General features: G+C 42.7%; 1 protein-coding gene across 1 annotated transcript in view; it reads right to left on the bottom strand.

Annotated features, from left to right (window-relative positions):
• tmeff2a (transmembrane protein with EGF-like and two follistatin-like domains 2a) overlaps positions 1 to 14,366 on the bottom strand; it is a gene marked incomplete at both ends in the record, with an annotated part of 244,960 nt that overhangs the window by 125,377 nt on the left and 105,217 nt on the right. The window contains 1 exon segment of the mRNA XM_083776070.1: positions 9,138 to 9,267. Within this exon segment, the coding sequence (XP_083632196.1) occupies positions 9,138 to 9,267 (130 nt within the window).

Below are 14,366 nucleotides of genomic sequence, written 5' to 3'. Positions count from 1 at the left end.
TGTCTCCTCCAGGCCGAAGGCATGTGGGGAGAGTATGTTTTGCACTCCGTCCGTCCGTCCGTCCGTCCGTCCGTCCGTCCGTGTGTCCGTCCGTGTGTCCGTCCGTCCGTGAGCAGCTAATCTCGGCCACCGTTAACCCGGTCGATGCCAAATTTTGCACACACACTCCCTGGATGCCAACGATGAACCTCTGCCCCAAACTTTCCAGAACGGCCTGTTATAGCGCCACCAGGAGGCCGCTTTGTGCAAAACAACTTTTTGCACAGTACACCTACAGATTTTGTCCAAACATCACGCAAATTGGTACACAGTCTCTCTAGAGCCATTCAACGAAACCGGTCTTTCAGATTTCTCAGACTCCATCCTGATTGGTTAAGATTGGCTTCCAAAGTTCACAGGAGTGCTCAGTTTCAAACAAAATGCTGCAAATCATGAACACATTCCCACTAGGCCGAGGACGAAATGCCACATGAACAATTTCAACTCAGCCTCAAGGTGGCGCTATAACTGGACGAAAAGTGTTTTTACCTCTAACTGCACGAATCTGTGGATCACTTTGTATGCAACTCCCTAGAGGCCAAGGAAAAACCTTTGTCTGGAATTTTTCTTTTTTTTTTAAAAAATTTTATCCCACGATTTTGTAACCCAGTTTTTCTTTTCACCCAGTGCCAATTATCTAATGTAATCCTGGGCGCTACACTTCCTCTGCCAACCTGGAATTTTTCACATCTGCTCTTTATAGCGCCACCAGGAGGCCCACATATGTAAAACACATTTTCTATTATTACTCCTTCAGATTTTATCCAAATTTCACGCAAATCGGTACACATGATCTCCATAGTCATGTGATCATGATTGATTTCTCATATTCCATCCTGATTGGCCACGATTGGCTCCTACAGTTTTCAGGAGTAGCAAATGGCCACAACTCGGCAGCGTCCGATTGCGATGAAACTGTGCACGCATATTCCCACTAGGCTGAGGAAGAATCCTGGTGGAGACCTGTGCCGATTGGCACTTTATCTAGTTATATATATTTATTTATATGTGTACCTGCATTATTTGAATAGCCAAAGTATAAAATGGTGGTCATGTGTACCTGCTATATTTGAATAGCCAAAGTATAAAATGGTGGTCAAGTCCAGCTCCTTCTTTTGTCCATTCACTGTTGGACGGACGAGCTTTCCACCGACATTGACGATAAATGTCATATTGAGTATTTCAAAAACTTTTCTTCAGTGGTGGAAGAAGAAGTACTCCATCTTTTTACTTTCTCAATTCTGCGAAATAGAAATACTCTGTTACAAGTAAAAGTATGAAAATCAAAATGTACTTGACTAAAAGTACTGTTTCACGTGACCGAAGCTCACGTAAATACGTTTGGCGTTGTCGCCCCTCGACTTCTCTGCACGTACAGAAGAAGAAAAGAAAACGCAGGTCTCATTGAAAATTAATTACTAGGCGAGTTAATGGCTGCCCGTTTGAAAGGACCTTTAGTCTGCTGTACCGCTGTGGGCCAGGGAGGCCTGGAAGCAGGCGTGTGCACGTACGTACATAGGCACGAGTGTGTGTGTGTGTGTGTGTGTGTGTGTGTGTGTGTGTCGCGCATAGGCCACGTGCACACACAACCGACACCGTTTGACACCATTATGAAGAGTTATTATCCTTTTAACTTTATTGTTTCCGACGCAATAACTCAATCTGCTTCAAACTAATTTCCTGCCGGAGATAAAATGAACACACTATCGTCTATAATCCTCCGGTGTTTTAATGTGAGCCGTTTGGCGCTCTGAGAGTGAACCGACGTAACCAAATGGACCCCATCCGTTTGGCGCTCTGACAGTGAACCCATGTAACCAAATGGACCCCATCCGGAGGTTATTTAAATTATGTAAGTCACAGCTGGTTCTCCAACAGTGGGTCGGGACCCGTTCGTGGGTCACGACTCGAGTAAAAATAAATGTTCTTATTCCTATATGTATATATATATATATTATATATATATATATATATATATATATATATATGAACATTGAAAAATAGACAGTCTACAAGCTCGCAACGTGGCGCAAAGCGTCACGTTGTGTACATCTGCTATTTTTCACTATAGTTTAGGTCTATTTTTCACTATAGTTTAGGTCTATTTTTCACTATAGTTTAGGTCTATTTTTCACTATAGTTTAGGTCTATTCTTCACTATAGTTTAGGTCTATTTTTCACTATAGTTTAGGTCTATTTCTCACTATAGTTTAGGTCTATTTTTCACTATAGTTTAGGTCTATTTTTCACTATAGTTTAGGTCTATTTCTCACTATAGTTTAGGTCTATTTTTCACTATAGTTTAGGTCTATTTTTCACTATAGTTTAGGTCTATTTTTCACTATAGTTTAGGTCTATTTCTCACTATAGTTTAGGTCTATTTTTCACTATAGTTTAGGTCTATTTTTCACTATAGTTTAGGTCTATTTTTCACTATAGTTTAGGTCTATTTTTCACTATAGTTTAGGTCTATTTTTTCACTATAGTTTAGGTCTATTTTTCACTATAGTTTAGGTCTATTTTTCACTATAGTTTAGGTCTATTTTTCACTATAGTTTAGGTCTATTTTTCACTATAGTTTAGGTCTATTTTTCACTATAGTTTAGGTCTATTTTTCACTATAGTTTAGGTCTATTTTTCACTATAGTTTAGGTCTATTTTTCACTATAGTTTAGGTCTATTCTTCACTATAGTTTAGGTCTATTTTTCACTATAGTTTAGGTCTATTTTTCACTATAGTTTAGGTCTATTTTTCACTATAGTTTAGGTCTATTTTTCACTATAGTTTAGGTCTATTTTTCACTATAGTTTAGGTCTATTTTTCACTATAGTTTAGGTCTATTTTTCACTATAGTTTAGGTCTATTTTTCACTATAGTTTAGGTCTATTTTTCACTATAGTTTAGGTCTATTTTTCACTATAGTTTAGGTCTATTTTTCACTATAGTTTAGGTCCTATTTTTCACTATAGTTTAGGTCTATTTCTCACTATAGTTTAGGTCTATTTTTCACTATAGTTTAGGTCCCGGGCAAACGTCTCCTCTCTCTGTTGGGTCTCCACCTGGAACGTTTGGGAACCACTGATTGTAAAGCGTTGGTGCATGCGGTCCGCCGCCCCCCCTCCCTCCCCCATCCCCCCTCACTGCGTCGCTGCTCGCCATGTGGTCGGGGGGGAACCCTCCTCCGCGCCCGGAAGGGGCTTCGTTGTAGATATGGAGACTAATTTGATTGAAGGACACATTGTCCTGATGTGACAGAGGGAAACGAAGTGAAGTGAAGGAACAACGTCCTCACATAGCCTAGCTCTCCCTAACGGGAGTTTAACCCATTCTGACCATAGTACATATGTATAGCATAGTAGTATAGATGTATAGTTGATATGTATAGTGTATGTATAGTTTCATTATATAGATATTCCACTGTTACTTTCTTAGCTTACGCATGTTTCATGATAAATACTTTTATGTGATGTATTCCCATGCTTTTGTTCTTGCTTAAATGTAAGTCGCTCTGGATTAAGAGCGTCTGCTAAATGCCTAAATTGTAAATTGTAAATTGACCTGAGATCAGATTCATACGAGGTTTCCACTGGACACACATTGGTCTGATTGACCCATTCTGACCTGAGATGAGATTCTAAAAAAATTCAGTCATTCTTCGATTAAAAAAAAATAGCAGACCTACAAGCTCGTATCGCACCACTCGGTGGCGCGATATGAGCTTGTAGATCTGCTATTTTTAAATAGCTAAAGCATAACATGATGCCGACACCAAAATGGGTGCCCGTTCAGAATGGGTTAAACGGAACATTACACAATTTGGACATCGGGTTGCATCACACACACACACACACTACGGGATAATCTTCATAAGATTCCCGTCTCTATAAACGTCTTAAACGTGCACGTGCACAAGATTTTAACCCCTCAGACCCCAGCATCCGTCTTGCCTCTTGTCTGATTGCATTCCGCATGCATATATATACAGTATAGGCCTATACTATCTTCTCATGCGTACAATCCCGTACATCTGAACGACACATATTGACACGTCTGTCGCTCTCGTCACGTTGCAGTAAACAGTTGCTCTCGTTGAGAGGCACACACACACACACACACACACACACACTCTAGCCCATTCTGACCGGGCACCCATTTTGGTGTCAGCATCATGTTATGCTTTAGCTATTGAAAAATAGCAGATCTACAAGCTCATAGCGCGCCACCGAGTGGCGCGATACGAGCTTGTAGGTCTGCTATTTTTGAAAAAATCGAAGAGCGACTGACATTTCTAGAATCTGATCTCAGGTCAGAATGGGTTCGTCAGACCAGCGTGTGTCCCAGTGGAAACCTCGTATGAATCTGATCTCAGGTCAGAATGGGCTAGATAGCGTGTGTCAGCATGAACAGCTCTGATATGACATTGATGCAAAGCGAAGAGATGGCCATGCAAGGCCATGCACACTCAGACCGTCATCATTCTGAGCCTGTCAGAGGAAGGCCAGACACAGACACGCAAAATGCACCGCCTTTTGTTTACTCTGCTCTGGGCTCTAAAGAAAGAATTAGCTCTTATCACTTGGAGAAAAGGTCGGAATCAGTCCGTCTCTCTCTCTCTCTCTCATATACGTGACAGGGCCCACACACCCCCATTGCAACCGGCAGTGTCCGAAAAATAGCAGACCTACAAGCTCATATCGCGCCACCGAGTGGCGCGATATGAGCTTGTAGGTCTGCTATTTTTGAAAAAAATCGAAGAACGACTGACATTTTTAGAATCTGATCTCAGGTCAGAATGGGTTCATCAGACCAGTGTGTGTCCGGCTGAAACCTCGTATGAATCTGATCTCAGGTCAGAATGGGTTAATGGACCTGAGCCCGCCGCCCGGTCTGCAGTGTGGGTCCAGACTGAGTCAGAACCGCTCAGCCCTGCATGGCCAGGTTCAACTTCCACACTACACTGAATTATAGGGGCCGCAAGTACGCTCACCTTGCCATGGGTCTCGCCCGGCCGAGCGTATTGCGCGCAACTCACACACACACACTGCGCGCATGAGTACATTTAAGTCCCCATAGTGACTCTAATATGGGTCAATTTGAGAGCAGGGAGTACATAGTTCGGTTTTTCTTGCCAGTTCAGGTTAAATACATTTAAAAAAAACAACTATGGCAGCAGCTCTCAACCTGCAGGCCGGGCCAGAGCGCTTCCTGTGAATAGTGCATGAAGCGGACATTTTTTTACTCAGATCTTTGCTTCTGGAGGTCACTGGAGCCCCCGACCTCCGGGTCCGTATGGGGGGGCATAGAGACAATAGAAAAGAAGACGCACAGGGCCCACCCATCTGCTCATTTGGGTGGACCTGAGTTGGCTCTCTATATACTGTGCGTTTCCTTCTTCTACACCAAATATCTCAATCGCCGATCTACAAGCTCACATGATTCTGGATCGGCTATACTTCTTTTGATGCTGGGGTTCAAGCGGTTAACCCATTCTGACCTGAGATCAGATTCATACGAGGTTTCCACTGGACACACACTATGGTCTGATTAACCCGTTCTGACCTGAGATCAGATTCTAAAAAAATGTCAGTCGTTCTTCGATTTTTTTCAAAAATAGCAGACCTACAAGCTCGTAGCGCGCCACTCGGTGGCGCGCTATGAGCTTGTAGATCTGCTATTTTTCAATAGCTAAAGCATAACATGATGCTGACACCAAAATGGGTTCCCGTACAGAATAGGTTAATGTGTGTAAAGGTTTGAGCTACTCGAGGGAGTCGTCATCCGATGCGGTCGTTCCATTTCACTCTCCCCTGCAGCTAAAGTTAAAGACTGCTCACTCACATCCTCTGTGTTGGAGCCCAGACAGAGCCCGCTCAACCAGACAGGAACTGTATTTTATAATAATACTTGTATTATAAATAGACATCTTTTATTCGCCCTTCCTCAACAGTATAGTTTGACTTTTTACCGTAGGGCTGTGTGCAAACTGGGAACACCTCCCTCTGCTATTAATATTTCTGCACAGTTTACACAGCTGTAGGCTTCCAGGCTCCCATTCTGACCTGAGATCAGATTCATACGAGGTTTCCACTGGGACACACACTATGGTTTGATTAACCCATTCTGACCTGAGATCAGATTCATACGAGGTTTCCACTGGACACACACTATGGCAGGGTTCCCCAATTAATTTTCCTCAAGGGCCATATTTTGACTAGCGTACCAGGCTGGGGGCCGAGTCTGCACGCGCGAGGTCGAGGTCTTGCCCTGAAAATTCATTTTCAGGGCAAGACCCCATTTGAAAAGGATGCCCAGTTTGACATGCATAGGCTACTGACCCCCATTTAATGCCATTTATATCTGGGACCCTTTTTTTTTTTTTTTTAATTCTTTCATGGGCCACAAGGGGGCGCTCTGTGGGCCGCAAATGGCCCGCGGGCCGCCTATTGGGGAACCCTGCACTATGGTCTGATTAACCCATTCTGACCTGAGATCAGATTCTAAAAAAAATGTCACAGTCGTTCTTCGATTTTTCAAAAAATAGCAGACCTACAAGCTCGTATCGCGCCACTCGGTGGCGCGATATGAGCTTGTAGATCTGCTATTTTTCAATAGCTAAAGCATAACATGATGCTATAACACCAAAAGAGGTTCCTGTTCAGAATGGGATAATGCAGGTATTTCTCCCACACTGGCAGCATCACAAAGTGAACAAGTGATTTATTTGTATTTATTTTTCTTTCCCCTGTATACTGTGTGTAATCTACATTGTAATGGATGACCACTGTCGATATGGTGACACACACAGAACTGTTGTCACCAGGCGACAGTGCAGGAACAACAAGTATTATTAGGAGAGTAAATCTGGCTGCTGAATTTGTGTCCTGGCTTTGATGCATTGGCTTATTGAACAGCGACAAATCCCTGCCATGAAAACACAGCTCATGCAGTGGAGACGAGTTCACAGAGAGTTTGCAGGCGAGGAAAGTAAGTATTACTTTGTTAACCCATTCTGAACGGGCACCCATTTTGGTGTTGGCATCATGTCGTGCTTTGGCTATTTAAAAATAGCAGATCTACAAGCTCATATCGCGCCACCGAGTGGCGCGATACGAGCTTGTAGGTCTGCTATTTTTGAAAAAAATCGAAGAACGACTGACATTTTTTTAATCTGATCTCAGGTCAGAATGGGTTCATCAGACCAGTGTGTGTCCAGTGGAAAACCTCGTATGAATCTGATCTCAGGTCAGAATGGGTTAAATTACTGTACCATCAATCATGAGAGAAAACAACGCATTTATCAGCTTCAATTTGTATAATTGTTACTGCAATTGTTGTACTTCACTTCCAATTTCACTCGTTTAATCCTATATATCTTGTATGAGTTCTCTTTCCTGATTGGATAAAATTGGTATCCTGACCTGGAAATGACCTTTTTCTCTTTAGAGGTGGAGAGAGCGACGCTTTTGAGAGCTTGTAGATCAGCAATTTTCGGGGCGCGATCGATCGCGCACTCTTTGGCTACTGAAGACGGGGCATGGATTTACACGGAGGACAGATTCCTTTAAAGGACCACTTCACCACTTTTCAACCTATCTTCATATAATAGGTCCTCACTAATAATCATGAAAAAAATGGCACAATTCTTTTCTACTCGGTCTGTGTCTCATAGGAGGGCTGTGGGCAGTTCAGAAACCGTCTTCCAGTGACATCATCGATGGGGAATCCAAGCTAATAGAAACTGCAGGCTTTATAGTCCTGAAAAGTTGCAATGTGAAAATGGAAGCCATCGTTCTCACGATAATGAAAATCTAAACATTTTTGTAAAAAAATCTTGTTTAAAAAAAATCTGCCTAATGATGATGTCACTGGAAGACGGTTTCTGATTTACCCACAGCCCTCCTATGAGACACAGACTGAGTAGAAATAAATCGTGCCATTTTATCATGATTATTAGTGAGGACCTATTATATGAAGATAGGTTGAAAAGTGGTGAAGTGGTCCTTTAATGAAAAATCTGCGTTCAAGTTCAGGAGAGTTTGGAAAAAGGCAATTCTCCTGAACGCTGCCTTCGGATAGGCATTTATTTAGCGCCTTACAAGGAGCTTTACATCGATCGTGCAATGTGCATTACATTCACCCATTCACGCACACATTCATACACCGATGACAGAGGTTCAGGACACTCATGGGAAAAAAATGCTTTTTTCTACGCAGCCACTACTCTGTGGAATGCACTCCCTCCAGCCCTGAAATCCCTAAATTCTATTGCAATATTTAGGAAAGACCTGAAATCATGGCTCCATCTACACACTCACTGGTCATAGTTAGCCTCCGACCCTGGATAGCCCATCATCTCCCATGCTCAGGACTATTCCCTCATGGTACCTCTTGTCCTATGTACTGTATATAGCTCCCAGCCTTATATATATAAGGATTATGTATTATATGTTCCATGGTTGTTTTTGTCTGTACAGTATGTATGTGTATAGTTTCATGTTTCAAAGTGAACCACAATGGAAAGGCTTTTTTGTGTCTAAGTCCATTTGGCGTTTTTAAAAAATCAATTTCTGTAATTTTCTTAAACTGCCAATAAAGTATTCTATCTATCTATCTATCTATCTATCTATCTATCTATCTATCTATCTATCTAGGAAACAATGCAAGGCACCAATAACCTGCACATCAGGAGCAATTAGGAGTTCAGTGTCTTGCTCAAGGACACTTCGACACTAACTCTGGGGGAGCCCGGGTTCGAACACCACTCTACCGCTGAGCCACCGCCGCCCACCGCCCACCACATGGAAAGGAACGGGGTCATTTGAGCCACCGCCGCCCACCGCCGCCCACATGGAAAGGAACGGGGGGTCATTTGCATTCATTTCACCCTAGTAAGTGCATTCGTGAGAGGGCAGTATTCATTTTACGTACCGCTAAAAGGGCAGGGGCTCGAGCCCCCTTTGATGTCTATGTGTGCACCTGTCTATGTGTGCACGTGACTGTGTGTGCACCTGTCTATGTGTGCACGTGACTGTGTGTGCACGTGACTGTGTGTGCACGTGCATGCAGCAATGAGCATGTATGCTCAGATGTTACGTACCTGCAGGGCAGGCTCCGTCTGAGACCACCAGCACCTCAGACTGCTGCTTACAGGCGTCTCGACGCAGGAAACACTCGTTCTGGTAGTTCTGGTTGTTGGAGCCGCACACTGGAACGTAGTCATTGTTACACTGCAGAGGATGGGGGAGGGGAGGGGAGGGGAGGGGAGGGGAGGGGGGGGAGAGGAGAGGAGAGGGGAGGGGAGGGGAGGGGAGGGGGGGAGGGGAGGGGAGGGGAGAGGAGAGGAGAGGAGAGGAGAGGAGAGGAGAGGAGAGGAGAGGAGAGAAAAGACAAAGCAAGGTTAAGGCCATGTCAAAAACATGCTGGGACCATGTGTTCTATATTTATGAAGGAGTTTAAGCTCTCTGTGTGTGTGTGTGTGTGTGTGTGTGTGTGTACAGTGTGTGTGTGTGTGTGTGTGTGTGTGTGTGAGAGAGCACGTACGTGCGTGCGTGCGTGTGTGCGGCCACACAGCTGTGAGTGAGCAGAGATTACAGCCGGCGATTATAGTCGACTTGAGCACACAGCCCTCTCATTTATATAGCATTGTTGCATGTCTGCGTGCATGCGTTTGGCGTGCGTGCATGTTCGATCAAAAAAAATGCACTTGAGTACTGTAGCCTACTTAAAGTACAGATTCTGAGGAACTTAATTGAGTATTATATTTTTTGACACTTATTACTCTTACTTGAGTACATTTCCAAGACAAATATTTGATTTATATTGTTTTATTGCAGGATGGCTGTGAATGGCTACACATGTCTGTGGCTTCCTCCTGGCACAGTCGACCCCCTTGTCAAGTGTTTCTTTTGCACTTCTTAGTATGCAAAATAGATCTAGTAATCTAGTAATCACACTATAGTTCAAAGGTTCCTGAACATACATTTTCAGGTCGGGACACCACTTGCATCCAATCAGGGGAAAGACCTTGGACAAACAACATGAGCAGACAACATTGGATCACAATAACAATGAAACTGATAAATGATGTCCTTCCTGATTGAATCACATTATTGGCATCCCCACCTGAAAAAGGTGTTCTCTGTTTATTAAAGAGCTGGAGACTGAACAATAAACTGAACACTGAACAAACACAGTAATTCCAATCAGATAGATAAGCTATATAACACTTAATTTAGCCACCTTTAATTTAAGTCCGAAATTTACAAATCGGGGTCCATTTGGTTACATTTGCAGACATTCAGAGTTAGAAATAGGTTAAGACTGAGGATTTTAACCCATTCCGAACGGGGACCCATTTTGGTGTCAGCATCATGTTATGCTTTAGCTATTTAAAAATAGCAGATCTACAAGCTCATATCGCGCCACCGAGTGGCGCGATACGAGCTTGTATAGGTCTTCTATTTTTGAAAAATCGACAAGAACGACTGACATTTTTAGAATCTGATCTCAGGTCAGAATGGGTTAATCAGACCCAGTGTGTGTCCAGTGGAAACCTCGTATGAATCTGATCTCAGGTCAGAATGGGTTAAAGGTGTGGGGTCAAACCCTGTGAAGTCATTTCATTTAATCTTCCTCTGTGTGTCGTTCACAGCCATGCGGCAGAACAAATGTCATATGAATAATATCAAACAAACAAACAGCCAAATCCCGACAACTCAATTTCCGAGAGAAAATGGCCTTGGGCGTTCCATTCGCTTCCACATCCTTTCTTTTCATAAATGAATGAAAAAATGACATTGTGTTCGTTCAAAGGAATTGACCTCGTGTTGTGCTGCAATACGCCATACGCAGATTATTATTCTTATGTCTATTATAATGATATACTGTATGTACAGTATAAGCCAAATACTGCTCATATCAAGCATTGGATTGCAACGCCAATCGAGTGACGGTTGTCCAACTTCCTCAGCCGGTCTTCCATCTTGGATTTTTATTTTGTTACTTTATTGTCAATAAAGATCAATTCACCAATCTGGAAACCCATCTGCAAGAAAGAAATATATGAATATTTGTTTTAGCTGCTGCTGCTGCGCTGAATCTGTCTTGTGAGATCAGTTTTAACCTACAAAACCTTATCTTTGTGCAGGAAAATGTGCAAAAGCTGGATGCGACTGGAATAGAGCACCGAAGTCTGACGTCACTTCCAGTAGAGGGCGTCAGTCCCCAGGTTCATGTATTTGTTTAGTTGCATTGAAATCCCCATTGAGGCGGTTTTAGATCGCCTCATATAAGAACTGTGTTTGAAAAATAAACATGTCATCCCGGCCGCTTCACTCATATGGATATGAAGAATCAACTGACTGAGAGAAAACGCTAATGTTACTGCTGCTGAATTAGTTAGATTTTCGCTAGAAGCAGACTGTATCATATATGAGTGACTGACTGTTGCAAACGATACAGAGACACCTCCCTGACAATAACGCCGAGACAGCTTGTTTATTTTTGGACCACAACGCTTATAGTAGACGATATTAAGATCACCCCATGTTATTCTCCATAGAGAAATTACTTCCGCGAACCAGGGGAATCGAAGGGATGAGCGAGTTACGTCAGGACTTTAGAACCAGGGGAATGGAAGGGATGAGCGAGTTACGTCAGGACTTCAGAACCAGGGGAATCGAAGGGATGAGCGAGTTACGTCAGGACTTTAGAACCAGGGGAATCGAAGGGATGAGCGAGTTACGTCAGGACTTTAGAACCAGGGGAATCGAAGGGATGAGCGAGTTACGTCAGGACTTCAGTGCTCTGTAAGGTTTCAGAATAAGGTTTTTGTTTAGTCTGTCTGTACAGAAAAACCTGCCCGTGGTCATTTGCTGTGGCTCACATCTTTTGATTTCACAAAGTGCTATAAGCACATAAAACAGAAAATATCTCTCGCATACAGTAAGTACATAACGTGAGAAACAAAAGAACTCGGGATCAAAGCCAACATGAAGGTAACCCAATTTGGAAGTGTTGATGAAAGCAGAACTGCTTTAGATACAGTGCAAATGTTTGCAGCTGTACAGTATTTTGCTGCTCACTTTATCTCATTTGTAACTAACATTCTATTTTTTTTTCCCCTCCAAAAAATAGTAGCAGAGAGCTGTTTTTTTCATGAGTTCTGAAGAAAGTGTGTTGCAGAGACAGAGACGGGTCTCAAACAAAGTAAAATGTTTGAGAGCCGCAGTCAAACAAAGTAAAACATGCCAGTTTAGTGTCAGGTGCTATTTACACGAGGATGGTGTTCATAAAAAACGGCAAAATAAAGTATCGTTTGCTGCTGTCATTTAGACGAGAACCGTGTTCACAGGAGGTGAAAACGCAACGAAGTGAAACCACCTCCCAGAGTGGAAATCTTTTAGAACGCCGTTTCCTATGGTCTCCATATAAACAGACAAAACGGTGGATCCGCAAAACTTGTGACATCATGGCTTACGTCAGCTCTGGTCGGCTCGCCCCGTGTCCTACGTTTTTACATGGTGTCATAGGCATGCGTCAGTTTGCTAGGGGAAACGAACAACAACAACCATGTCGGATAGTCCGGTTTGCTGGAGGTGTGATGAGGACGCGACGTTTGTTTACTTTCTGTGTAGAAGAAGAACGGAAGTAGTTCTACGCATGCGTGACTTATGTCTATGGTTTATATAAGCGCTGCGTCACACGGACCCCACAAGGACACGCGCCACCTAGCGACCTGGCATATATATGCATGCACTTTGTAGCGTGTTCATTCAAGTGTGCGTTCTCATGTAAATGGTCCAATAAAATGAGAACTCAACGGGACTTTGACGTGTTATATGGAGATGGTCGCCGTCTAAAAGAGGCCTCAGTATCTTTGGAAGATGTGTGGCGTTGCACCGATCCCCACCAAACCTGACTCACACACACACACACACACACACACACACACACACACACACTGGTTCAGGGGTCTGTCATGAGAATATAGCCCATTGTACACATAATGCAGTGGTGGCAAGTACAGTAGGCCTAAGTAACTACTGTAAGTACATTTCAAGGTGCTTTTACTTTTAGTATTTCCAAATGTTAACTTGTTCAGGTTCAGGTTCAGGTTTATTTGTCATGTGTATAGATACAGAGTATACATACAATGAAAATTATTTTGCTCAGAGCACTCTCCGTCTTACATACACAGGACATAAACAAACATCTATAGTGCAAGAAAAGACAAAAAACAGGAAAAGAAAAGTGCAAGTGAAGTGAAGTGCAATACAGTTCAAGGTCAGCTGTTCAGCAGCCTGACTGCCTGGGGGTAAAAACTGTTACTGAGACGGGTGGTACGAGATCTGATGCTCTGGTAGCGTTTTTTGGAAGGGAGTAGTTTGAACAGGGTATTTGCGGGGTGGCTGGTGTCTTCCATGATGTTATGGGCTTTTTTCATACAGCGACTCGTACTCGACTACATCTTGGATAGTGCATGCACTTTAACTCCACTACACTTATTTGAAAACATTATTGCTTTGTAGATTTTGATTATTATTACAAAACATACATTACTTGATTACGTAGTGCAAGTGAGTAATTATGTAGTGTGGGGAGTGTACACTTTTCATGCCTTACTGAGAAACTTGATGTACAAATTAGGGCCGGGACTAATTGCGATGAATTAACTACAGAAAAATTAATGCATTAAAAAAATTAACGCATTTTAATCACACTATTTTTTTCACCACGGAACGTTGTCACTGGACAGTTTTCAGACGGACCTGCGCACCAAGTGTCCGTGTCCTCTTCAGACAATAACACCACCAGAAACCGCAGACAGTTCACCAGACTGGGGGAAGCCGCTGAGATCACTTTGCTTGTCCCCGTGGATTGGAAATAGGATTTAAAAGGCTATCCGATGGTAGCGTGGATTACAGCACAGTTGTGTGCAATTATTCAATAAAGAATTATTACCCCTATCACTACAAAAGCAATGTTTTATTGCTTAAACTTATGTATTCACTATTCATTGATTCACTAGTATACCAAAATCCATTTGAAAAAATTGCTTTCTCACTGTTCTCGGGTCAAATAATGATATGCGATTAAAATGCGATTAATCTAGATTAATAAATCGCAAAGCCTCTGATTAATTAGATTTTTCTTTTTTTATCGAGTCCCAGCTCTAGTACAAATGTATGTGTCGGCTCAATGAGTCTCAAACCTGTATAATTATGCTGCTGTGTAACCTAACCCCAGCCTCAGTACTACTAGGTATCGCTCTGCTTTCTGGAAGCACGGGTATGACTGTTTATTGTAAAAATGTTTTTATAGGATA

Source organism: Protomyctophum parallelum (assembly GCF_964188405.1).
Source record: "Protomyctophum parallelum genome assembly, chromosome: 11".
Taxonomy (NCBI): Eukaryota; Metazoa; Chordata; class Actinopteri; order Myctophiformes; family Myctophidae; genus Protomyctophum; species Protomyctophum parallelum.
This window is presented reverse-complemented; position numbering and strand designations above follow the sequence as displayed.